This window comes from Salvelinus sp. IW2-2015, linkage group LG20 (genome assembly GCF_002910315.2).
Source record: "Salvelinus sp. IW2-2015 linkage group LG20, ASM291031v2, whole genome shotgun sequence".
In the NCBI taxonomy this organism is placed as follows: domain Eukaryota; kingdom Metazoa; phylum Chordata; class Actinopteri; order Salmoniformes; family Salmonidae; genus Salvelinus; species Salvelinus sp. IW2-2015.
In genome coordinates this window covers 22,746,031-22,770,772 of record NC_036860.1, presented here as the reverse complement: position 1 = coordinate 22,770,772, position 24,742 = coordinate 22,746,031, and the positions used below count along the sequence as shown (strand labels likewise).

At 44.0% G+C, this 24,742-nt stretch overlaps 1 protein-coding gene across 1 annotated transcript in view; it reads left to right on the top strand.

Moving 5' to 3' along the window:
- The window catches only part of LOC111981043 (rho GTPase-activating protein 26-like), a 120,690-nt gene that overhangs the window by 69,009 nt on the left and 26,939 nt on the right, over positions 1-24,742 (top strand). The window contains 9 exon segments of the mRNA XM_070449277.1: positions 8,823-8,952; positions 9,322-9,422; positions 14,920-15,014; positions 15,971-16,049; positions 16,419-16,455; positions 16,690-16,755; positions 16,891-16,965; positions 17,653-17,737; positions 18,145-18,203. Of these exon segments, the coding sequence (XP_070305378.1) occupies positions 8,823-8,952; positions 9,322-9,422; positions 14,920-15,014; positions 15,971-16,049; positions 16,419-16,455; positions 16,690-16,755; positions 16,891-16,965; positions 17,653-17,737; positions 18,145-18,203 (727 nt within the window).

The following is a 24,742-nucleotide window of genomic DNA, read 5'->3' as shown; positions in this document are numbered from 1 at the left end:
AGTTGTTTAGCCTGTCTGGGAGCAAGACATCCTGGTCGCGACGGGGCTGGTTTCTTTTTGTAATCCGTGATTGACTGTAGACCTGCCACATACCTCTTGTTCTGAGCTGTGAATTGCGACTCGATTTTGTCTCTGTACTGGGACTTAGCCTGTTTGATTGCCTTGCGGAGAGAATAGCTACACTGTTTGTATTCGGTCATGCTTCGGTCACCTTGCCCTGGTTAAAAGCAGTGGTTCGCGCTTTCAGTTTCACGCGAATGCTGCCGTCAATCCACGGTTTCTGTTTGGGAATGTTTTAATCGTTGCTGTGGGTACGACATCGTCAATGCATTCCTAATGAACTCGCTCACCGAATCAGCATATTCGTCAATATTGTTGTTGGACGCGATGCGGAACATATTCCAATCCGCGTGATCGAAGCAGTCTTGAAGCGTGGATTCAGATTGGTCGGACCAGCGTTGAACAGACCTGAGCGCGCGGAGCTTGTTGTTTGAGTTTCTGTTGTAGGCTGGAATCAACAAATGGAGTCGTGGTCAGCTTTCCGAAAGGGGGGCGGGGGGGGCCTTATATGCGTCGCGGAAATTAGTATAACAATGATCTAGGGTTTTTCCAGCCTGGTAGCACAATCGATATGCTGATAGAATTTAGGGAGTTTTGTTTTTAGATTAGCCTTGTTAAAATCCCCAGCTACGATGAATGCACGCTCAGGGTGTGTGGTTTCCAGTTTACAAAGAGTCAGATAAAGTTCGTTCAGGGCCATCGATGTGTCTGCTTGGGGGGGAATATATACGGCTGTGATTATGATTGAAGAGAATTCCTTGTAGATAATGCGGTCGACATTTGATTGTGAGGAGTTCTAGATCAGGTGAACAGAATGACTTGAGTTCCTGTGTGTGTTGTTATGATGATCACACCACTTCTCGTTAATCATAAGGCATACCCCCCGCCCCTCTCTTTACCGGAAAGATGTTTGTTTCTGTCGGCGCGATGCATGAAGAAACCAGCTGGCTGCACCGACTCCGTTAGCGTCCCTTGAGTTAGCCATGTTTCCGTGAAGCAGAGCACGTTGCAATCCCTGATGTCTCTCGGAATGCTACCCGTGCTCGGATTTCATCAACCTTATTGTCAAGAGACTGGACATTGGCGATAGTATGCTAGGGAGTGGAGCGCGATGTGCCCGTCTCCAAGCCTGACCACGAGACGCCTCGTTTGCCCCTTTTTCGGCGTCGCACAGGGTCGCCGGCTGGGATCAGATCCATTGTATTGGGTGGAAGGAAAACACTGGATCCGTTTCGGGAAAGTCATATTCCTGGTAGGAACGATGATGAGTTGACGTTAATCGTATATTCAGTAGTTCCTCCCGACTGTATGTAATGAAACCTAAGATTACCTGATGTTAAGAATAAACACATAACAAAACAAAATACTGCATATTTTCCAAGGAACGCGAAGCGAGGCGGCATCTCTTTTCGGCGCCGGAAGTTCCCTCTATATATATAACTATATACCTTTATTGATGCATGACGGTTTGTGTTTTTACTTTACCTTCAATAACGGTATTTCAATGTTTGGTTTGTTAAATGTGATACGCAACTCAGCACGTGTTATGTCAGTTTTCATAGTTTACTCCGTTTGCTAGTTGAGTTGGCTTTCTCCCTCCTCCTGCTGCATGCTTCTTCCTACTACACAAGCCCCGCTGCTTCCCTGCTATGGCATAGGTCTGCAAGAGTTCGATATGTGGTGGCAGTCAGGCCAAAGAGAGCAGTTTGCTGCTGTACCACCGAAGAGTCATGCGTTAAGCACATTTGCGTTGGCGCGGGCTGCATCAGTCAGGAATTGAGATGCATCAATCATGATTGTCTAAAGACCGGAAGGCCTCTGCTTTGCCTTACGCTTTTCTACTTGGTGAAGTGGTCAATGTCCGACTTAAATTAGTTTCTGTATCCTCTGGTTCTAGAACTTGCTTTGCAAAACTTACTAGTCATGCTAGTTCGGGTCTTTCTGCTAAATTAGTCAAGTTGGTAAGTCTAGGATGCAATACAGTCGTGATGGTTTTATTGCCGCTTACACTGTCTAAATGGCAACTGATGTTACCTCGCCTAGCTTTGACCATGGAAGAGTTGTGGACTGGAACGCTCGTGGACCAGCACACCGATGGTGCACGTCTGTGCCGGATCTACTGGCTGATACACACTTTTTGCGCCAGACATAGGAGCTAACTGCTGGATTACTGGGACTGCAGGGCGGTATGGGCCTTCCTGTGGCAACCATGGTCGCATGGCGGATGTGGACACAGGTTAAAGGAAAGAGGATATGGATATTTCCATTCGCAGAATATCCTCCAAAACCGTGTCTTCTTTCTCTGCACATCTTAAATCTGCTGTAGGGCGGGCTACAGCGGGACAATTAATTACACAACAATATAGAATGCTGCTCTGGACGACGAAGTTGTCCTATGCTCCGATAGTTACGGTTATGCCAGGTCAGTTGTTAGTTTAGATGAGCTTGTGTCTAATGTGTGCTCCATCAGGCGTATGCGTAGCTTAAGAACTAACACCTAGACCAATTTAACGCACTGGCTGTTGACGTGAAAAGAATAAGTCAAGTCAAAAATTAGGAAATAATACAAGGTACACATCTTGTCTCGCCGACGGCCTAGCCTAACTCTACAGACCTATGGCGTCTTTTCGTGCGTGCTTGCATGTCGGAATGTATTTAACTCTCGAAAACAGCTTGCGATTCCAGCGCTATAACCCTTCTATCATCTACACTTCAGAGTCTTTCGATTGGTTGAAATATAAGACCTAGAGGCTTGCAACTCATCTGTTGGACGTGAGTTTAAGTGTGATTGGAGCATTTGGCTCCAAGTACCGGAGTAGCTATTTCGGAGGTAGTAATATCGATCCAGTAAGGCGGAATCTCAAACAAACTTATAAATTGTGTGGATGTCATCGATGGAGACCTGGAAATCAAGTATATCTTGGGCAAGAAATATATATAAGGTATACAAATATTTGCCTAAAAAATAAATCTGTTTCTCCTACTCAACCAAAACTGTCCGTTTCTTATGGAGGCCCTTATGCCTTAATATCACAAATTTTCTTCTACTCCGTGGCAGAGTGTGTTTGAGTGACGAAATTAACTGTGTGAGGACATGGCACATTGTTCATGCTTATTTCTGTCTAGGGAATCAAATCATACGTCAAATACAAACCTAGGGATTCATTTTACGTTAGGTGTGAAGTGGAACATAAGCGTTCATAATCGAATCTTATGCATCTGCGAGACAGAAGTGACTACTGAACAACTTGCCTATGCCAACGCAATGACTTGCAAGGCAACTCGTCAGCGATTCCAGGTTGTGAATATGTGAATGTATATCTGGTGTATTCAAACGCAAATAGCATGCCGTGTAAGTGTTCGAGTTAGCTGTAAGATGTCAGATGCGAAGTGTAGAAGTCGTGATATGTATATCGAGCTAGCGTATCTAATTTGCTGTCTAGGCCTATGAAATACATGGTGTTGTTTGTGCAATTGTTTATACTATAAGTAAATACCAAGATAAAGAAGTAATAGTGTGGCAAATCTAATGTAAGTAGCTCATAGTGTAAAAGCTAGTGTGATTTTGATAGTAATTATATATGGACCCCATTTGAATGATTGCTAAGCCCATATGGAGCAGAGCTACTTTTCTGGAGGTCCGAGTAACACATATACAGAGCGATCTCATCATCAAAATTGAAGTAGTAATCAACCAAGAAAACAACAAAATAAAACAGTACATCACATAAACCACACCACTACATATCCACAACAGCAAATGTAACAATACCATACAACAATATTAAAATGTGTTTTCTGTGCCAGTGTGTCTCTCCACAGTCCAGTTTACATACACTTAGGTTGGAGTCGTTAGAACTCGTTTTTCAACCACTCCACAAATTTCTTGTTAACAAACTATAGTTTTGGCAAGTCGGTTAGGACATCTACTTTGTGCATGACAAGTCATTTTCCACAATTGTTTACAGACAGATTATTTCACTTATAATTCATTGTATCACAATTCCAGTGGGTCAGATGTACATACACTAATGTGACTGTACCTATTCAAGGCCTACATTCAAACTCAGTGCCTCTTTTGTAACATCAAAGGAAATCAAAAGAAATCAGCCAAGACCTCAGAAAATGTGTAGACCTTCACCAGTCTGATTCATCAGGAAGGACGTGGGTCCTTCCTGAGCGGTATGACGGCTGCGTGGTCACATGGTGTTATACTTGCGTACTATGTTTTGTACAGATGAACGTGGTACCTTCAGGCATTTGAGAAATTGCTCCCAAGGATGAACTTGACTTGTGGAGGTTTATCATTTTTCTGAGGTTTTGGCTGATTTCTTTTGATTTTCTCATGATGTCAAGCAAAGAGGCACTGAGTTGATGGTAGGCCTTGAAAATACATCCACAGGTACACCTCCAATTGATTCAAATGATGTCAATTAGCTATCAGAAGCTTCTAAAGCCCTGACATCATTTTCTGGAATTTTCCAAGCTGTTTAAAGGCACAGTCAACTTAGTGTATGTAAACTTCTGACCCACTGGAATTGTGATACAGTGAAATTATAAGTGAAAAATCTGTCTGTAAAACAATTGCTGGAGAAATGACTTGTGTCGTGCACAAAGTAACTAAGCGTACCTTGCTCCAGTAGAACTTAGTAAGTGTAACATGAAATTTGTGGAGTGGTTGAAAAACAAGTTTTAATGACTCCAACCTAAGTGTATGTAAACTTCTGACTTCAACTGTATATACTAAATAAAAATAAACCCCTGGAAAGGGGGGTCTAAGCTGGTAATCCTGAGGTACCATAGTTACAATCTGATGCCGCATTCAAAACAACTGGGAACTCGGAAATGTCCAACTTCTGACTTAAGTGCGTTCAAGACAACTGGGAACTCGGAAAAAAACAAGCTCTGACTGCGACAAATCGTTTTGAACGGTTATCCAAGTCCAACCTGAAGATCACGGACATTGTGATTTGACCTCGTATTTTTCAGAGTTCCCAGTTGTCTTGAAGGCACCTTCAGTCAGTCAAGTGAACTATCAGTTCACCTATTTTTTTTATAACATCTTTGGTCTGACAGACCAGAATGCATTGTATGATGTAAACAAACATGGCGCCACACATAGCTGGCAAATAGCTTAGCATTAGCTCATCATAATCAGTGCAGTCTTCAAAAATGTATTTTACACACATCGTGTTTCCATTACAATATATGCAAGAGTTGGAACGTAATGATTTGTCACCAGTTCATGAAAACATGAAAAAAACTGTAAATACATTATGCTCCATACATATATACGGTATGCTACAGTAGAAACAACAACACGGTATACAGAAAATAAGGCATTTACTTTGATAGGAACGGACATATGACCAAAGATATTATTTTTAAGGAAAATAACAATGAAGGCAATGCAGGCGCCAGACAGACAATTTGTTCTGACTAGAGATGCACATTGTCTTCATACTTGATCTGGGGAAACACTCGGGAAGTGCTTGGGCTTGGCCAGCTCAATAAAGCCTCAAACATAAATTGTCTGCAACAGTGAAATGGGCTACTTCTTATGTGAATTAATGAGGAGGCGGAACACACATCAATTCAAACTGTTGTTCGAAAATAATTTTAAATTCACAAGTTTGAACAAAGCTTATAGATAATTAGCAGGCAGCGTGCCCTGGTTTGAGGGCAGCGCGGGTTAATTGTCCTGGTGCGTAACACATTTTGGAACAGTGAGTGCGTTCTGATAGCACACACATAAAACAGCTGACTGTAGGGTGACCGTTAGAGACATTTGGAATTCACATGTGAAAAGGTTATGTTGCAGTGATTTCACTTGCTGTGGTAGCTGACGTGTATAATGTTGAGTCATGGCGTACATACAGTTAATTCGGAAAGTATTTTGTTACGTTATAGCCTTATTCCCCAAAAAATCGTCATCAATCTACACACAATACCCCATAATGACAAAGAAAACTGTTTTTTTAGAAATTTTAGCAAATTTCTTAAAAATAAAAAACACATACCTTATTTATATAAGTATTCAGACCCTTTGCTATGAGACTCAAAATTGAGCTCAGGTGCATCCTGTTTCCATTGATCATCCTTGAGATGTTTCTACAACTTGATTGGAGTCCACGTGTCGTTAATTGAATTGATTAGACATGATTTGGAAAGGCACACACCTGTCTATATAAGGTCCCACAGTTGACAGTGCATGTCAGAGCAAAAACCAAGCCATGATGTTGAAGGAATTGTCGGTAGCGCTCCGAGACAGGATTGTGTCGAAGCACAGATCTGGGGAAAGGTTACCAAAATATGTCTGCAGCATTGAAGGTCCCCAAGAACACAAATCAAATCAAATGTTATGTCACATGCGCTGAATACAACAGGTGTAGACCTTACCGTGAAACGCCTACTTACAAGCCCTTAACCAACAATGCAGTTCAAGAAATAAAGTTAATAAAATATTTGCTAAATAATCTAAAGTAAAAAAATCGAATCAATCAAAAAGTAACATAATACATTTTCATAACAATAACAAAGCTATATACAGCGGGTACCGGTACCGAGTCAATGTGCGGGGGATACAGGTTAATCGAGGTAATTTGTAGAGTGACTATGCATAGATAATAAACAGCGAGTAGCAGCAGTGTAAAAACAAAGACGGGGGTTCAATGTAAATAGTCCGGGTGGCCTCCATAATTCTTAAATGGAAGAAGTTTGGAACCACCAAGACTCTTCCTAGAGCTGGCCGCCCGGCCAAGCTGAGCAATCGGGGAGAAGGGACTTGGTCAGGGAGGTGACCAAGAACCCGATGGTCACCCTGACAGAGCTCCAGAGTTCCTCTGTGGAGATGGGAGAACGTTCCAGAAGGACAACCATCTCTGCAGCACTCCACTAATCAGGCCTTTATGGTAGATTGACCAGGCAGAAGCCACTCCTCAGTAAAAGGCACATGGCAGCCTGCTTGGAGTTTGCCAAAAGGCACCTAAAGGACACTCAGACCATGAGAAACAAGATTCTCTGCTCTGATGAAACTAAGATTCAACTCTTTGGCCTGAATGCCAAGCATCACATCTGAAGGAAACCTGCCACCATCCCTACTGTGAAGCATGGTGGTGGCAGCATCATGCTGTGGGGATGTTTTTCAGCGGCAGGGACTGGGAGACTAGTCAGGATCGAGGGAAAGATGAATGGAGCAAAGTACACAAACTCCCCAAATACAGGTGAGGCAAGCTTGTAGCATCATTTTCAAGAAGACTCTAGGCTGTAATCGCTTCCAAAGGTGCTTCAACAAAGTACTGAGTAAAGGGTCTGAATACTTATGTAAATGTGATATTTCAGTTTTTTTAATACACATTTGCAAACATTTCTAAAAACCTTTCTTTGCTTCATCACTATGGGGTATATATTTAATTAATTTTAGAATAAGGCTGTTATGCAACAAAATGTGGAAAAAGTCAAGGGGGCTGAATAACTTCCGAATGCACTGTAGGTACACAGGCTTTACTCAGTGCCAGTGGCAGGTCATTAGTAAATATTTTAAACACTAAGGGGCCAAGACAACTTCCCTGGGGAATGCCCGACTCTACCTGGATTTTGTTGGAGAGGCTTCCATTGAAGAGCACCCTCTGTGTTATATTAGACAGGTAACTCTCAATCCACAATATAGCCAGGGATGTGAAGCCATAACACATACGTTTTTCCAGCAGCAAATTATGATCGGTCTAACAAAACAGCTTCTTATTATCAATTTCTTTCAGCTAATTTCTTTTCAGTCATTTGTTTACTATGAAATATAATTGTGTCTGGTCAAACAAATTTTTTCCAAAAGTTTACTAAGGGTTGGTAGCAGGCGGATTGGTCGGCTGTTTGAGCCGGTAAAGGGTGCTTTGCTTTTCTTAGGTAGCGGAATTACTTTTTCTCCCTCCAGGTCTGAGAGCACACACTTTCTTGTAGATTTAGATTGGAGAGATATAGTCTGTTGTCATCCGCAGTAATTTTCCATCCAAGTTGTCAGACCCAGGTGGCTTGTCATTGTTGATAGACAACAATAATTATTTCACCTCTTTAACACTCACTTTACAGAATTCAAAATGACAATGCTTGTCTTTCATAATTTGGTCAGTTATGAATGGATAAGTAAGTTCAGAGTTTGTTGTTGTCATGACATGCCTACGTTTGCTAATCTCTCACTAATTAGGGTCCCCTGGAAAAATTGGCCAACACTTTGGTTCCTACCCTGTCAATAATTCCTCCCTGGCTTATTCATTCATTGTCATGTCAAACAACAATGCATTCAATGTGCTGCCCACTTTATTTGAACTATAGAGTTAGAATAATAATTTCATTTCCATGATTCCAACAGTTCAGCTTTTAACTAGGCCAAGATGTTTTGCACATATCATGCATCTCTCCGTGGCACAGTGTGGAAATGATTACAAAAGTACAGGAAATGCAGAGATTGTAGAAAATGCTGAAAATGTATTTAGTTTGAACAGTATAAAACAATCAAAATTGAGAAATCCCAATTACAATCAATTATACTTTATGTGTTGCCACTCTAGGTCATGACCTACTCATAAAGCCTATTTAGAACTTTTATTATTAAAAAACATAAAATACCATAATAAATGTGAAAAATATTGTGATTTAAGGTTTTGGCCTAGCCCTAACACACTGACTGCAGACAATGGTGAATTGCACAGAATGCAGGGTGTTAGGATGTTTCCATCATTGTCTGTCTCCTCTCCTGCCCCGTTCAGACGCGGAACCGTTTTGAAAGCACACGGTCTGAGGTGGAGTGTCTGATGAGGAAGATGAAGGAGAACCCCCATGAGCACAAGAGTATCAGCCATGACACCATGGAGGGATACCTGTTTGTACAGGAGAAACGTGAGTGTCCCATCCTGCTATCTCTCTTCTCTCTCTCTCTCTCTCTCTCTCTCTCTCGCTCTCTCTCTGTCATGCTGCAATGGGATACAATTTCACTACTCAGTGATTTATTTTAGAAAAGCATGGTGGCGGTAACATCACGACGACCGCTTTAGTCACACCAGTGTTGTTTAGACACCAGTGTTGTTTGAAATAGATTTCAATTTCCCCATAGGAACAACAAGAGTAATTCTATTCAGGATGAGAATATCACGCTCTTAGAGGTGACGGGGGACCCAGCGTGTGCAATAACCATGGTAACACACAAAATGTGTTCAATACTGCCCCCTCTCTGCTTCTCAATCTGCTCCTCTCTCTTCCCTCTCTCAGGCTCTTTCGTGTCAACCTGGGTCAAGCACTACTGCACCTACCATCGAGAGCCCAAACGAGTCACCATGGTCCTGTTCGACCAGAAGTCCGGTGGCAAAGTGGTGAGTTGACTCGGAGAGGAAGAGGTAAAGCCAGAGGCATAACTGGGCCCAAAATCTGTCTTTTCCAGCAGCAAGGAGTTTTTGTATGGAGGTCAATGAGAGAGTGTCGAATTTGGTTGACAAAAAATGTAACGGCTTGATTTGCTACGTATAGCTTTATTTGATCAAATAGAAGCTTCACAATGCTTCGTTTGTTAGGAGTGTACTGATATAAGTAGGACACGTGACAACATTGAGATAAAACACTTGTTGTTCACACTCGTATCTGCTCACTCATTGTCTAGAATGGTCCCACCTGACTTTGCCTCCTCCTGACTAAATGTATCCGCTGTTATTTAGTATAACCGACAATAACTTTTGAACATCAGATCGGCAATTAGTTACCTCAATCCCAGCTTCAACTTCGACTCATCTGCCCTGGGTTCTTTCTGTAATTCCAATTCCGGCATTACAGAGGCAAGAGAGGGGGAGTCCTGGCGAGATTGAGGTGAAGGGAAATCCGGACACCTCTTCCCTCCATTCTATTGGCCACTTAATAATAAGATGGATGACCTCCGATCGCGGATTTGTTACCAACGGGACTCTTGTCACTTCAATATTCTCTGCTTTTCTGAAACATGGCTTTCGAGCAAGATACCCACCCATGGCTATCCAACTTGATGGATTCTCCATTCACCAAGCGGAGAGGACATTGGAGTCAGGGAAATTGAGAGGGGGAGGGATTTGCCTCTTCATCAACAATAAATGGTGTGCTGACTCAAGCGCAGTGAAAGTCTCAACCTATTGTTCACCCGTCTTGGAATACCTGATGGTCAAATGCCGACCCTTCTACCTCCCGAGGGAGTTTTCAGCTGTTATCGTGACTGTTGTATACATTCCACCTCAGGACAAGAAAAATAACAAGCTAGCACTTAACAAAATTCTCAGAGCAGGCTCAGAACAGCTGGCAGGCATATTCACGGTCATTTTCAACCTCTCCTTGTCCCAGTCTGTAATCCCCACATGTTTTAAGATGACCACCATCATTCCTGTCCCCGAGAACTCCAAGGCTTCATGTTATAATGAGTACCGTCCTGTAGCACACATCTGTAATCATGAAGTGGTTTGAAAGTCTGGTTATGGCACACATCAACTCCATCATCCCAGACACCCTAGACCCACTCCAATTTGCATCCTGCCCCAACAGATCCATAGAAGACGCAATCTCAATTACACTCCACACTGCCCTCACCCACCTAGATAAGAGGAAAACCTATGTGAAATGCTGTTCATTGACCACAGCTCAGCGTTCAACACCATTGTCCCCTTCAAGCTCATCACCAAGCTTAGGACCCTGGGACTGAACACCTCCCTCTGCAACTGGATCCTGGACTTCCTGACGGGCCGACCCAAGGTGGTGTGGTGAGGGTAGGCAACATCATCTCCACCACTCTGACTCTCAACACGGGGGCCCCACAGGGGTGTGTGTTTAGTCCCCCTCAGGAGGCTGAAAAGGTTTGGCATGGGCCCTCAAATCCTCACAAAGTTCTACAGTTGCACCATTGAGATCATCTTGACTGGCTACATTACTGTTTGGTATGGCAACAGCACCGCCATCAATCACATAGCGCTACAGAGGGTAGTGCGGACAGCCCAGTACATCACTGGGTCCGAGCTCCCTGCCATCCAGGACCTCTATATCAGGTGGTGTGAAAGGAAGCACCGGAAAATGAGTCTCCAGCCACCCAAGCCATAGACTGTTCTCTCTGCTTCCGCATGGAAAGTGGTACAGGTGGATCAAGCTTGACACCAACAGGCTCCTGAACAGCTTCTATCCCCAAGCTATAAGACTGCTAAATAGCTAAATCTGAGTTGACCCTTGTACTTTTTGTTGTTGTTGCACTGTCTCTATGCACACTCACAGGAATCTAAACACTCACGCACACTGACATTCCAACACTCACTTAATTTGCTCACACACACATAACATGCACTCACATTTATAATTACTTTACACACACGCACACACACACTCACATATTCATCATATACGCTGCTGCTGCTACTCTGTTTATCATATATCCTGATTCCTCTTCACCTTACTACATGAAAGTATGTGGACACCTGCTCGTCGAACATGTCATTCCAAAATCATGGGCATTAATATGGAGTTGGTTCCCCTTTGGTGCTATAACAGCCTCCACTCTTCTAGGAAGGCTTTCCACTAGATGTTGGAACATTGCTGGGGGACTTGCTTCCATTAGTGAAGTCGGGCACTGATGTTGGGTGATTAGGCCTGGCTCGCAGTTGGCGTTCCAATTCATCCTAAAGGTGTTTGATGGGATTGAGGCCAGGGCTCTGTGCAGACCAGTCAAGTTCTTCCACACAGATCTCGACAAACCATTTTTGTATGTACCTCGCTTTGTGCACGGGGGCATTGACATGCTGAAACATTAAATGGCCTTCCCCAAACTGTTGCCACAAAGTTGGAAGCACAGAATTGTCTAGAATGTCATTGAATGCTGTAGCGTTAAGATTTACCTTCCCTGGAATTAAGGGACCTAGCCCAAAACATGAAAAACAGCCCCATACCATTATTCCTCCTCCACCAAACTTTACAGTTGACGCTATGCATTGGGGCAGGTAGCGTTCTCCTGGCATCCGCCAAACCGAGATGTGTCCATCGGACTGCCAGATGGTGAAGCGTGATTCATCACTCCAGAGAACGCGTTTCCACTTCTCCAGAGTCCAATGGCGGCGAGCTTTACACCACTCCAGCCGACGTTTTACATTGCGCATGGTGATCTTAGGCTTGTGTGCGGCTGCTCGGCCATGGAAATCCATTTCATGAAGCTCCCGACGAACAGTTCTTGTGCTGACGTTGCTTCCAGAGGCAGTTTGGAACTTGGCAGTGAGTGTTGCAACCGAGGACAGAAGAGTTTTACCTGCTACACGCTTCAGCACTCGGTGGACCCGTTCTGTGAGCTTGTGTGGCCTACCACTTTTGCGACTGGATGTTTCCACCTCACAATAACAGCACATACAGTTAACTGGGGCAGCTCTAGCAGGACATGTTGAAATTTGACAAACTGACTTGCTGGAAAGGTGGCATTCTATGACGGTACCACGTTGAAAGTCACTGAGCTCTTCAGTAAGGCTATTCTACATCCACTGTTTGTCTATGGAGATTGCATGACTGTGTGCTCAATTTTCTACACCTGTCAGCAATGGGTGTGGCTGATATATCCAAATCCATGAATTTAATGTGAAAGGAAGCACCTCTATCCGTCCAGTATCCTTGCACATTGTAAATATGGTATTGGAACTGACCCTGTATATAGCTTCTTACTTTCTCATGTTCTTCTTCGTATTTTTTTTACGTGTTTTTGTTTTACCTTATGTTATTTGGAGTGTCACGTTGATATTGATTAATGCGTTGTTGGGTTTGAGCAGAGAGAGAAATGTTTCTCTCTCTTCTCCCTCTCTCTCTGCTCCAACAACTACAAGGTCACACGGCATTGTAGAGTGGCATTTTGGGCAGGTAAACAAACAGACAACCACAAATGATCCATTATATTGACAGGATACTCAAGTAGTCGTTTTAATGCCACGTGCCTTTAGACACTTAGCTGGCAAGTTAGCAAACCATATGAATAGCTGGAGCCCTGAGCTAAGGACTGGGGCAACAGCCACCCAGTCATGATTTCAAGCAGAAATCATGTGTGACATCTGTCTCTAGAGATTTGAATGACTGCAGTTGATTAGTGCTTCATAATACATCTGTGTGCTGGAGTCTGGCCTTGTGGTAGTGCTGCCGACTCCGGACTATAACTTGACCTTTCTGGTATGGGTTCAAACCCCGCCTGTGTCTTCATGTCTGTATTCCTTTACCTGAATGTCTTCCCCTTTCGTTTGTGACTTTCTATCCCAATAAAGAGAAAATACTACTACCGATATTTACTGGCAAAAATATAAATGCAACATGCAAGAATTTCAAAGGTTTTACTGAGTTACAGCTCATATAAGGAAATCAGTCAATTTAATTAAGTTCATTAGGCCCTAATCTATGGATTTCACATGAATGGAAATACAGATATGCATATTTTGGTCACTGATACCTTAAGAAATGGGCCTCAGGATCTCGTCACGGTGCAGTGTCTCTGTGCATTAAAATTTCCATCAATAAAAGGCAATTGTGTTTGTTGTCGGTAGCTTATGCCTGCTCATACCATAACCCCCATCTCCCCCCACCACCATGGACAACGTTGACATCAGCAAACCGCTCGCCAACACAACGCCATACACGCGGTCTGCGGTTGTGAGGCCGGTTGGACGTACTGCCAAATTCTCTAAAATGACATTGGAGGCGGTTTATGGTAGAGAAGTGAATATTCAATTCTCTGGCAATAGCTCTGGTGGACATTCCTGCAGTCAGCATGCCAATTGCACACTCCCTCAAAACTGTGGCATTGTGTTGTGTGACAATACTGCACAATTTAGAATGGCCTTTCATTGTCCCCAGCACAAGATGCACCTGTGTAATGATCATGCTGTTTAATCAGCTTCTTGATATGCCACAACTGCCAGGTGGATGGATTATCCTTGCAAAGGAGAAATGCTCGCTGACAGGGATGTCAACTTTTGCGAACAACATTTGAGAGAAATAAGATGTTTGTGCGTATTGAACATTTCTAGGATCTTTTATTTCAGCTCATGAAACATGGGACCAACATTTTTACATGTTGCTTCAATGTTTTGTTCAGTGTAAATGTAAAAATGCATCTGAAAGAGTGATTCCTGGTAGGCACATCTGCCCCCGACATCTCAGTGTTGTCACTGTCAGTGGGCAAGGACAAACACTCAGTGGTAGTATATCGCTCCTCATGTCACTGTTCCTCTCATCCTCTCGCACTGATTGAAGTGTACTGTGGAGAAAAGGATGGCAGAAAGAGGGCGATGAAGTGATGGAGGAAGAGGACAAAGGGATAGAGGATGAGACACGGGAGGAGAAAGAGCAGGGGAGGAGAGAGGTGATGGTGGGAGAGCAGAGCAGTAAAGTAGGAAGGGCAGAAAAGGATCATGGACACGAAGGAGGAAGGATCAGAGAGGAGAGGAGGTACCATTCAGAACACATCAGCGTGGCTTGATGCTCCGTCTCAGGATTGCTGCCATGTGTCTCCCAGGATTCTCTGTGCAAACAGTGGTGACAGTTCAGTTGCTAATGCACTCCCTTTGAAGGAGCGAGGAGGTGGGGAGGAGAGGGAATGACGGGGAGATGGGGAGGAGATGGGCTGTGAAATGGTTGCACTGAAATAACCTACATCAAAGTTTGTCATCTGTTTTTTTCCAAAGACAAAGTCCATCCATCCTTGTCCACAATTCACTATGAGAATCAAAGACATGTATCTTAAAATGACTTGGTTCCATACACGTTGCGAAAGGCACTTCACATTGTTTGAACTTGAGTGTCATAAATGTCTCTTCTTAAAGGTTGATTAAGGTTTCCGCTGTCTTTCAGGGGGAGGAGGAGAGCTTCACTCTGAAGTCCTGCACAAGGCGGAAGACGGATTCTATAGAGAAGAGGTTCTGTTTTGACGTGGAGGCTGTAGACAGGTGAGTCATTGCTGCTGGCTAGTAGCTTGTTGTTACCCATTACAACCACATGGTGGTGCTCACGAGTGTTATAGGGCTGAGGCTGTGGCCGACTGACTGTGGGTCGGAGCTCAACACAGAGGATCTTAATAGGGATTGGCAAGCGGTGGATGTTAGATGACGAACGCTAAGTGAGATATCTGCCACCTCTCCAGCCCGGTCATAGAAGGGTGTTGTCTGACTGTATATAAAGCAGCAGAGCCAGTGACTCCCTAACTCTAACGCTAGCTCTACTGTGGCCGCTTCAGTCACTGATCTCCCTCCTCCTGCATCGCCCCATTCCTTCACTCAACCCTCGTAATTTATTCATGGTGTTTGTTTGTCCTCTGCCCAGAGTGTTTGTGTATGTGTGTGTGTTTGTTCGCTCGATGCCGTGCACTGCTGTTGTTAGCAGCAGTAGAGTAAAAGCTGGCCTCAACATGCTTTAGCACGCAAAGGCATCGCAAAGACATAACTTGAGGGTGACTGTTAGTGAGAGCGTGCGTTATGGCGTCCTCTGCCCCAGAGTGTGTGTGTGTGTGTGTGTGTGTGTGTGTGTGTGTGTGTGTGTGTGTGTGTGTGTGTGTGTGTGTGTGGTGGTTTTAATGGAGGACTGTGTTGACAGCTGAAGGTGAGCCTGCTGCAGGGCCAGTGACACTGGTACGCCGGCCAGAGATGAGCATAGCTTAGTTGTAGTTTCGGATAGGGCCGGGGTTGGATTGATAGAGGTGTCAGTCTGTGTTGGGATGGTCGTGGTGGACGCAGCAGATTGACTTGATGGGGGATAATGTTTAATAATGTCAGAGGACCTAAAGAGGGTGGACAACCCCCTTATGTAGCAGTGCTTTCCTTCTGTCAGTCACTGCTACATGGTGTGTTGCGCTTGATTAAAGACTGATCTTTGTGCGTGTTTGTTTGTGTGTGTTTGTGTGTTGCAGGCCAGGGGTGATCACCATGCAAGCTCTATCGGAGGAAGACCGCAGGCTGTGGATGGAAGCTATGGATGGGAGAGAACCGGTACGTTGCCAGCGTTACACACTCATCCTGTGCGTGTGTGTGCGTGACTGCGTGCGTGTGTACTCATATGCGTATAGCTCACCACAGGGATTCCAGGCATAGCTGACTAACAAACCTTCAACTCCTTTAGGAAGCCACTTCAGTCCGTAGCAACTTCCACTGATGTCAATGTACCGTACTACTACTCACCAGGCAGGCAGTGTGGCATGCTGTGTACGACACTGTTTATTACAGCATAGTGTACATGGGCTTATGCAAGTACAGCTTGTGTTCAGTTCACGGATAGGTGTTTGTGACCGGTGGTGGTGGTTGATGGCGGTAACGCTAAGCTGTGTAACCGTGGTAACTGGGTGTCTCTGTTCCTTCCAGGTCTATAACTTAAACAGAGACAGCCAGAGTGAAGGCCGTAAGTGACATATCGGTATTATTTTGCTTTACTCTACCATCCGTCCGTATGAATGCACACTGATAATTGACGGGGTTCATTCACTTCTCTACCTCCGTTTCTCCCTCTATTTGTCTCTCCACCTATCTCTCTTCCTCCCACTCTTTCTCTCTCTACCTTTCTCTCTCTCGTCCTCTCCCTCTCCCACTGTCCCACGCTGCCTCTCCCCCTCCCCCCTCTCTCTCCATCTTTCAGTGGCCCAGCTGGATGTGGTTGGCTTCAACGTTGTGAAGAAGTTCATCTACGCTGTGGAGACCAGAGGTAATGAACTAAGGCTTGGCTGCTTACAGGCTTCACAGGTCTCTAGTACTACTGTTATTGTGAACCTGGTGTCACTGGTCACTCTTACAAGTCCTATACAATCTTTATAGATATCTGTCTTGTTCTGTCCCACAGGCATTGACGAGCAGGGCCTGTACAGGATTGTTGGAGTAAACTCCAGGGTGCAGAAACTCCTGGGTCTTGCCATGGGTAAGACAGAGAGATAATGGAGCTGTGTGTGTGTGTGTGTGTGTGTGTGTGTGTGTGTGTGTGTGTGTGTGTGTGTGTGTGTGTGTGTGAGTGCGAGAAAGATTGAGTCCTTGCCGCAAAAACAAATCCAAACAGGTAATATTTGGGGGCAAGATTGAATCGAACTTATTTAACATTTATGCAGTAGTTTTGTTTGCACAACCTGTCTTATTCTGATAGCCGGAATTTCCTGCTCCTCCTGTTAGGGGAGTCTATACTGTAGTAGAAAACAGTAGAAAACCATCCTGCGGATTTATGTGAATAGCTATGGGGAATAGGCAATTTATGCAACTGTATAAATAATGCAAAACAAGTTGAATTACTATATATATATATAGTAATTCAACTTGTTTTGCATTATTTATACAGTTGCATAAATTGCCTATATATATATATATATATATATAGTAGATATATATATATATTGCCTATATATATATATATATATATAGTAGATATACCGTAGCTCTGAGACTGACAGACGGAAAAACACAGGAGGAGGTGACCATAGAACTGGTAGAGGACTGGATGAGAGAATATACTGACAACTGGAAAATAGAATACACGAGATAGGTTCAATCACAAACGTCTGAAATCACAAAGCTCCTCAAATGACAGCTGATGACATCTATCCTCTCCCTCTGACAGATCCTAAAACCTGTGCTGACGTGGAGCTGGACAGTACAGAATGGGAGATCAAGACCATCACCAGCGCAATCAAGTACTACCTTAGGTACAGTACTGTGAATCCATTGCCCAGGTCTAGTCATGGAAATGACTAAAGATAGTTAAGAAACACAGGCTCTCTATGAGTACTGCAGTTCGTGTGTACAATAACGCTGCACTGAGTGAGAGAGGGCTGAGAGCATGTGGTTGTCCATTATGGCCCTGGCCTGCTGAGTAGAGCTAAGGAGGACAGGATCGAGGGCCATGGGAGAGAGCAGAAGGGTTAAGTCTAAAGAAGAGGAGATGAGAGAGGAGGAGGGGGTTGAGGGCTAGGACTGAGGAGACCCACATACACAAACAGCCCAGTTTTCCGCCTGCCTAATGAAGAGGGAAATCAGCCTGATGAGTGGAGGGCCATGACTCCCTGCCTGCCTGCCGCTGTGCCCATTGACTCTCTGTGTCTTCTCTCCTCAGAATGCTGCCCGCGCCCCTTATGACTTATCAGTATCAAAGGAGCTTCATCAAGGCAGCCAGTGAGTCTTTTCTCTCCTCCTCCTTCCTCTCTCTTTCTCGCTCTCTCTCTCTCTCTCTTTCTCTCTCTGTCTCTCTCTCTCATAACAGTTGATCTGGTTCCACTTCTTTTGCCCTCTTCCTCTTCCTGATAGCAGCTCCGCTGACTTTGTTTTGATAAACCAGTCTGGTTTTGAATTTGATGGCCTGGTTTAGCTCCGTTGGGCTGTAGTGGGGTTGACGTGTGAAGGAGAAGCAGGACGTAAGGGTGTGTGTCCTTGGCAAGCCATAAAGGAAATGGCTTTATAGTGGGGCCAGCTGGGATGATGGAGGATGGGAAAGATAACCAACAACAACAACAAGTATAGCCTATAATATATTTATTGCCCCCTCCCCCAAACTTCCCTTTACCATCTCCCTGTCCAATAATTGGTCCTTACATTAGCCAGAGCTGCATTTTCCTCTCTCTCTCTCTCTCTTCCCCCCCTCTCCCTCTCTCCCCGTTCATATCTGCTGTGTCATTGGCTGCCGCCTACCTGCCTGCTCTGAGATGTCTGTTTCCTCCAGGCACTGCATGCTGGTTGACATCAGGCCATTGCCCCAAGATGAACTCTTTTTTACGAGCACCTCCTCTTCCTCCTCCTGAGCCGCCCGCCCCTCTTTGCTCTGCTCCGGTTTTGGGAGGGAAGGCTGCGTGCAATCAGGAACCTAGTCTGAGGCATGCACCAGCAGGAAAATACACACACCTACCAGACACGAACACTCATACTCATACACTTTCTGTCACACACAAACTCACTTAAATGACCACAGACACACACCACACACTAATCTTAATCTTAACCCGAAAACTTAACCCTAAACTTACTTCTAACCATACCACAAAATATTTTTTTTCATTCTTTTTATTTAAAAAAAATACATTTTTCTCCCCAATTTCATGATATCAGATTGGTGGTTAGTCTTATCCCATCGCTGCAACTCCCCGGAGGAGGAGCCGTGCGTCCTCCGAGCCGTGCGTCCTCTGAAACACGACCCTGCCAAGCCACACTGCTTCTTGACACACTGCTCGCTCTGTCTCTTATACACATCTAGATGTGTATAAGAGACAGCACACACACACACACACACACACACACACACACACACACACACACACACACACACACACACACACACACACACACACACACACACACACACACACACACACACACACACACACACACACACACACACACACACACACACACACACACACACGCCCTCCCAACCCAGTCTGACTCTTGCTATCTTGCTTTCTTCTTAGACTTCATATCCTTCATCTTAGATTCAGATAAGCTTTATTGGCATAACTGACAAGGCCACTGTTGCTAAAGTGATGTGAGATAATGACGTCAACAGTAACAGTAAAAACATTTATAATAGTTATGGTGATTCGAGAAGGGGGACTCAGCAGCGTTGCAGTTCTTGACACAAACCGGTCTGCCTGGCATCTACTACCATATCCCGTTCAAAGGCGCTTACAGTGCCTTCGGAAAGTATTTAGACCCCTTGACTTTTTCCACATTTTGGTAGGTTACAGCCTTGTTCTAAAATTGATTCATGTTTTTTCCCCCTCATCAATCTACACACCATACTCCATAATGACAAAGCAAAAACAGGATTTTAGACATTTTTGCAAATTTTTATATATATATATTTAAAAAACTATCACATTTCCATATGTATTGAGACCATTTACTCAGTACTTTGTTGAAGCACCTTTGGCAGCGATTACACCCTCGGTTCTTCTTGGGTATGACGCTACAAACTTGGCATACCTGTATTTGGGTAGTTTCTGCCATTCTTCTCTGCAGATCCTCTTAAGCTCTGTCAGGTTGGATGGGGATTGTCGCTGCACAGCTATTTTCAGGTCTCTCCAGAGAGATGTTCGATCGGGTTCAAGTTTGGGCTCTGGCTGGGCTACTCAAGGCTTAGGGTCGTTGTCATATTGGAAGGTGAACCTTCACTCCAGTCTAAGGTCCTGAGCACTCTGGAGCAGGTTTTAATCAAGAATCTCTCTGTACTTTGCTCCATTCATCTTTCCCTCGATCCTGACTAGTCTCCCCAGTCCCTGCCGCTGAAAAACATCCCAACAGCATGATGCTGCCACCACCATGCTTCACTGTAGGGATGGTGCCAAGTTTCCTCCAGACGTGATGCTTGGCATTCAGGCCAAAGAGTTCAATCTTGGTTTCATCAGACCCTAAAATCTTGTTTCTCAGGGTCTGAGAGTCCTTTAGGTGCCTTTTGGCAAACTCCAAGCAGGCTGTCATGTGTATTTTACTGAAGTGTGGCTTCCATCTAGCCACTCTACCATAAAGGCCTGATTGGTGGAGTGCTGGAGAGATGGTTGTCCTTCTGGAAGGTTCTCCCTTCTGCACAGAGAAACTCTTGAGCTCTGTCAGAGTGACCATCAGGTTCTTGGTCACCTCCATGACCAAGGCCCTTCTCCCAGAATTGCTCAGTTTGGCCGGGTGGCCAGCTCTAGGAAGAGTCTTGGTGGTTCCAAACTTCTACCATTTAAGAATGACGGAGGCCACTGTGTTCTTAAGGACCTTCAATGATGCAGACATTTTTTGGCACGCTTCCCCAGATCTGTGCCTCGACACAATCCTGTCTCGGAGCTCTACGGACAATTCCTTCTGACATGCACTGTCAACTGTGGGACTTCATATAGACATGTGTGTGCCTTTCCAAATCATGTCCAATCAATTGAATTTACCACAGGTGGACACCAATCCAGTTGTAAAAACATCTCAAGGATGATCAATGGAAACAGGAATGCCTTGAGCTCAATTTCATGTCTCAAATCAAAGGGTTTGAATACTAATGTAAATAAGGTATTTCTGCTTTTAATTAGTAATACATTTGCTCAACTTTTGTGTAGATTGATGAGAAAAAATAAACATTTAATACATTTTAGAGTAAGGCTGTAATGGAACAAAATGTGGAAAAAGTCAAGGGGTCTGAATACTTCCCGAATGCACTGTATATACTGTATATATATATATATATATGGGGCTGCAGGTAGCCTAGTGGTTAGAACATTGGACTAGCAACCGAAAGGTTGCAAGATCAAATCCCAAGCTGACAAAGTAAAAATCTGTCATTCTGCCCCTGAACAAGGCAGTTAACCCAATGTTCCTAGGCCGTCATTGAAAATAAGATTTTTTTCTTAACTGACTTGCCTAGTTAAATAAATTAATAAAAATATATATATATACACACTGCCGTTCAAAAGTTTGGAGTCACTTAGACATTTCCTTGTTTTTTAAAGAAAAGCAAATTTGTCCATTAAAATAACATCAGAAATCAGAAATAACATCAGAAATACAGTATAGACATTGTTAATGTTGTAAATGACTATTGTAGCTCGAAATGGCTGCTTTTGTTATGGAAAATCATTATCAGCAACCATCACTGCTGTGTTCCAATGGCACGTTGTGTTACCTAATCCCGGTTTATAATTTTAAAAGGCAACAAGTGTTACTGACAAGAAGCACATGGCTGAGCTCTTTAATCAGCACTTCATTAAGTTAGAATTCCTATTTGACTCAGCTATGCCTCCTTGCCCATCCAACATTTCCTCATCTCCCACCTCTTCTAATTTTTTATTTTACCTTTATTTAACTAGGCAAGTCAGTTAAGAACATATTCTTATTTTCAATGACGGCCTAGGAACAGTGGGTTAATTGCCTTGTTCAGGGGCAGAACAATAGATTTTTACCTTGTCAGCTCGGGGATTCGAGCTTTCTTCTTTAAGGTTGCTGCCCCTATCATCGCCAAGCCCATCTCCAACCTGTTTAACCTCTCTCCTTTCTGGGGAGGTTCCCATTGCTTGGAAGGCAGCCACAGTTCATCCTTTATTTAAAGGGGAAGATCAAGCTGATCCTAACTGTTATAGGCCTATTTATATTTTGCCCTGTTAATTTAAAAAAAAATCGAAAAACTTAATAACAATAATCAACTGACTGGCTTTCTTGATGCCGATAGTATTCTCTCGGGTATGCAATCTGGTTTCCGCTCAGGTTATGGATGTGTCACTGCAACCTTAAAGGTCCTCAAAGATGTCACCATTGCCCTTGATTCTAAGCAATATTGTGCTGTTATTTTTATTTACTTGGCCAAAGCTTTTGATACGGTAGACCATTCCATTCTTGTGGGCCGGCTAAGGAGTATTGGTGTCTCTGAGGGGACTTTGGCCTGGTTTGCTAACTACCTCACTCAAAGAGTGCAGTGTATAAAGTCACCAAGGGAGTACCCCAAGGGTCAATCCTAGGCCCCACGCTCTTCTCAATTTACATCAACAACATAGCTCAGGCAGTAGGAAGCTCTCTCATCCATTTATATGCAGATGATACAGTCTTATACTCAGCTGGCCCCTCCCCGGATTTTGTGTTAAATGTTTTATAACAAAACTTTCTTAGTGTCAAACAAGCTTTCTCTAACCTTAACCTTGTTCTGAACATCTCCAAAACAAGGTAATGTGGTTTGGTAAAAATAATGCCCCTCCACAGGTATTATTACTACCTCTGAGGGTTTAGAGCTTGTGGTAGTCAACTCATACAAGTACTTGGGAGTATGGATAGACGGTGCACTGTCCTTCTCTCAGCACATATCAAAGCTGCAGGCTAAAGATGCATCTAGACTTGGTTTCCTCTATCGTAATCGCTCCTCTTTCACCCCAGCTGCCAAACTAACCCTGATTCAGATGACCATCCTACCCATCCTAGATTACGGAGAAGGGTGCTCTCGAGCGGCTAGATGTTCTTTACTATTCGGCCATCAGATTTGCCACCAATGCTCCTTATATGACACATCACTGCACTCTGTACTCCTCTGTAAACTGGTCATCTCTGTATACCCGTCTCAAGGCCCACTGGTTTATGCTTATTTATAAAACCCTCTTAAGCCTCACTCCCCCCTATCTGAGATATCTACTGCAGCCCTCATCCTCCACATACAACACCCGTTCTGCCAGTCACATTCTGTTAAAGGTCCCCAAAGCACACACATCCCTGGGTCGCTCATCTTTTCAGTTCGCTGCAGCTAGCGACTGGAACGAGCTGCAACAAACACTCAAACTGGACAGTTTTATCTCAATCTCTTCATTCAAAGACTCAAAAATGGACACTCTTACTGACAGTTGTGGCTGCTTTGTGTGATGTATTGTTGTCTCTACCTTCTTGCTCTTTGTGCTGTTGACTGTGCCCAATAATGTTTGTACCATGTTTTGTGCTGCTACCATGTTGTGCTGCTACCATGTTGTTGTTATGTTGTGTTCCTACCATGCTGTGTTGTCATGTGTTGCTGCCTTGCTATGTTGTTGTCTTAGGTCTCTCTTTATGTAGTGTTGTGTTGTCTCTCTTGTTGTGATGTGTATTTTGTCCTATATTTATATAGTATTTTTAATTAGATTTTTTATCCCAGGCCCCCGTCCCCGCAGGAGGGCTTTTGCCTTTTGGTAGGCCGTCATTGTAAATAAGAATTTGTTCTTAACTGACTTGCCTAGTTAAATAAAGGTTCAATAACAAATGTGAGTGTGTGTACGCGCGCAGGTATGTGTGTGTGCGAAGACACTGGGAGTCGATGGCGGTGGGGAGGTGACAGTGGGGGTATGATGTTGTGTCACCCCCTGTGAACGCTCTGTACACTGGCTTTGTGGTGACTGATGAGGGCCATCCATCAGCTGTCTGCTCCCCGAGGCCTGGCTGGCTCTCTGGCTGGAACCTAGCTGGCTGGACCACACTGATTCAGAGCCCAGGAGACAGCACAGTGCACTGACCTGCAGACACACAGACCTGCCCAGTGACCCATTTTTGCAATGACCTGCAGTCCTGGGTTCAAATGGCATTTGTCTTATTTCAAATGTATCTGTGTTTCGAACTTCAGCTGCTTTTCATTGTGTTTGCCTGGCTGGCACAATGGAACCAATGAAATATAACTATATGCTCAAATTATTTGAAAGATAACCAATTCGATTTGATTCTATTCTATTTGAACCCGGTTGGGCAGCCCTGTCCCAGTCCAGAAGACACTAGAAGAGAGAGAGAGGTAGCCTCAACTCCAGCTGTTGTTCAGTGTTGACTGGTCTGGTATCACGAGACTAGGACAGAGGTACTGTAGGGTTCTGGAGTGAAGGTGTTCTGAGGCAAACCTCTCTCAGGTTAATGGAGGATAATGATAATGCTGGCTGCATTCAGAAGCTACGTGCAGGTTGTAACCGATAGTATGTTTACCACAGTCTCCAAGGAATAAGTGCTTTGATCAAATCTGTAGTATGATAAGCTCTTGTGGTAAGCAGCAGTATAGTATATTGGCCGTCTGGGCAGTTAAAGGGGAATTGAACTAAGGGCAGGGTATTATAGTATTATTTTCACCAGGCTTCTGGTAAATGCAATAGCGCCAATATGTTATGATACTGGCGAAAAGAGTATTCTACATGAAGTTGTCACTGTTGTTTAGACAGAGGATTACCGGAAGCCAGTGTCCTTACTAACCTCACCTTCCACCTTCA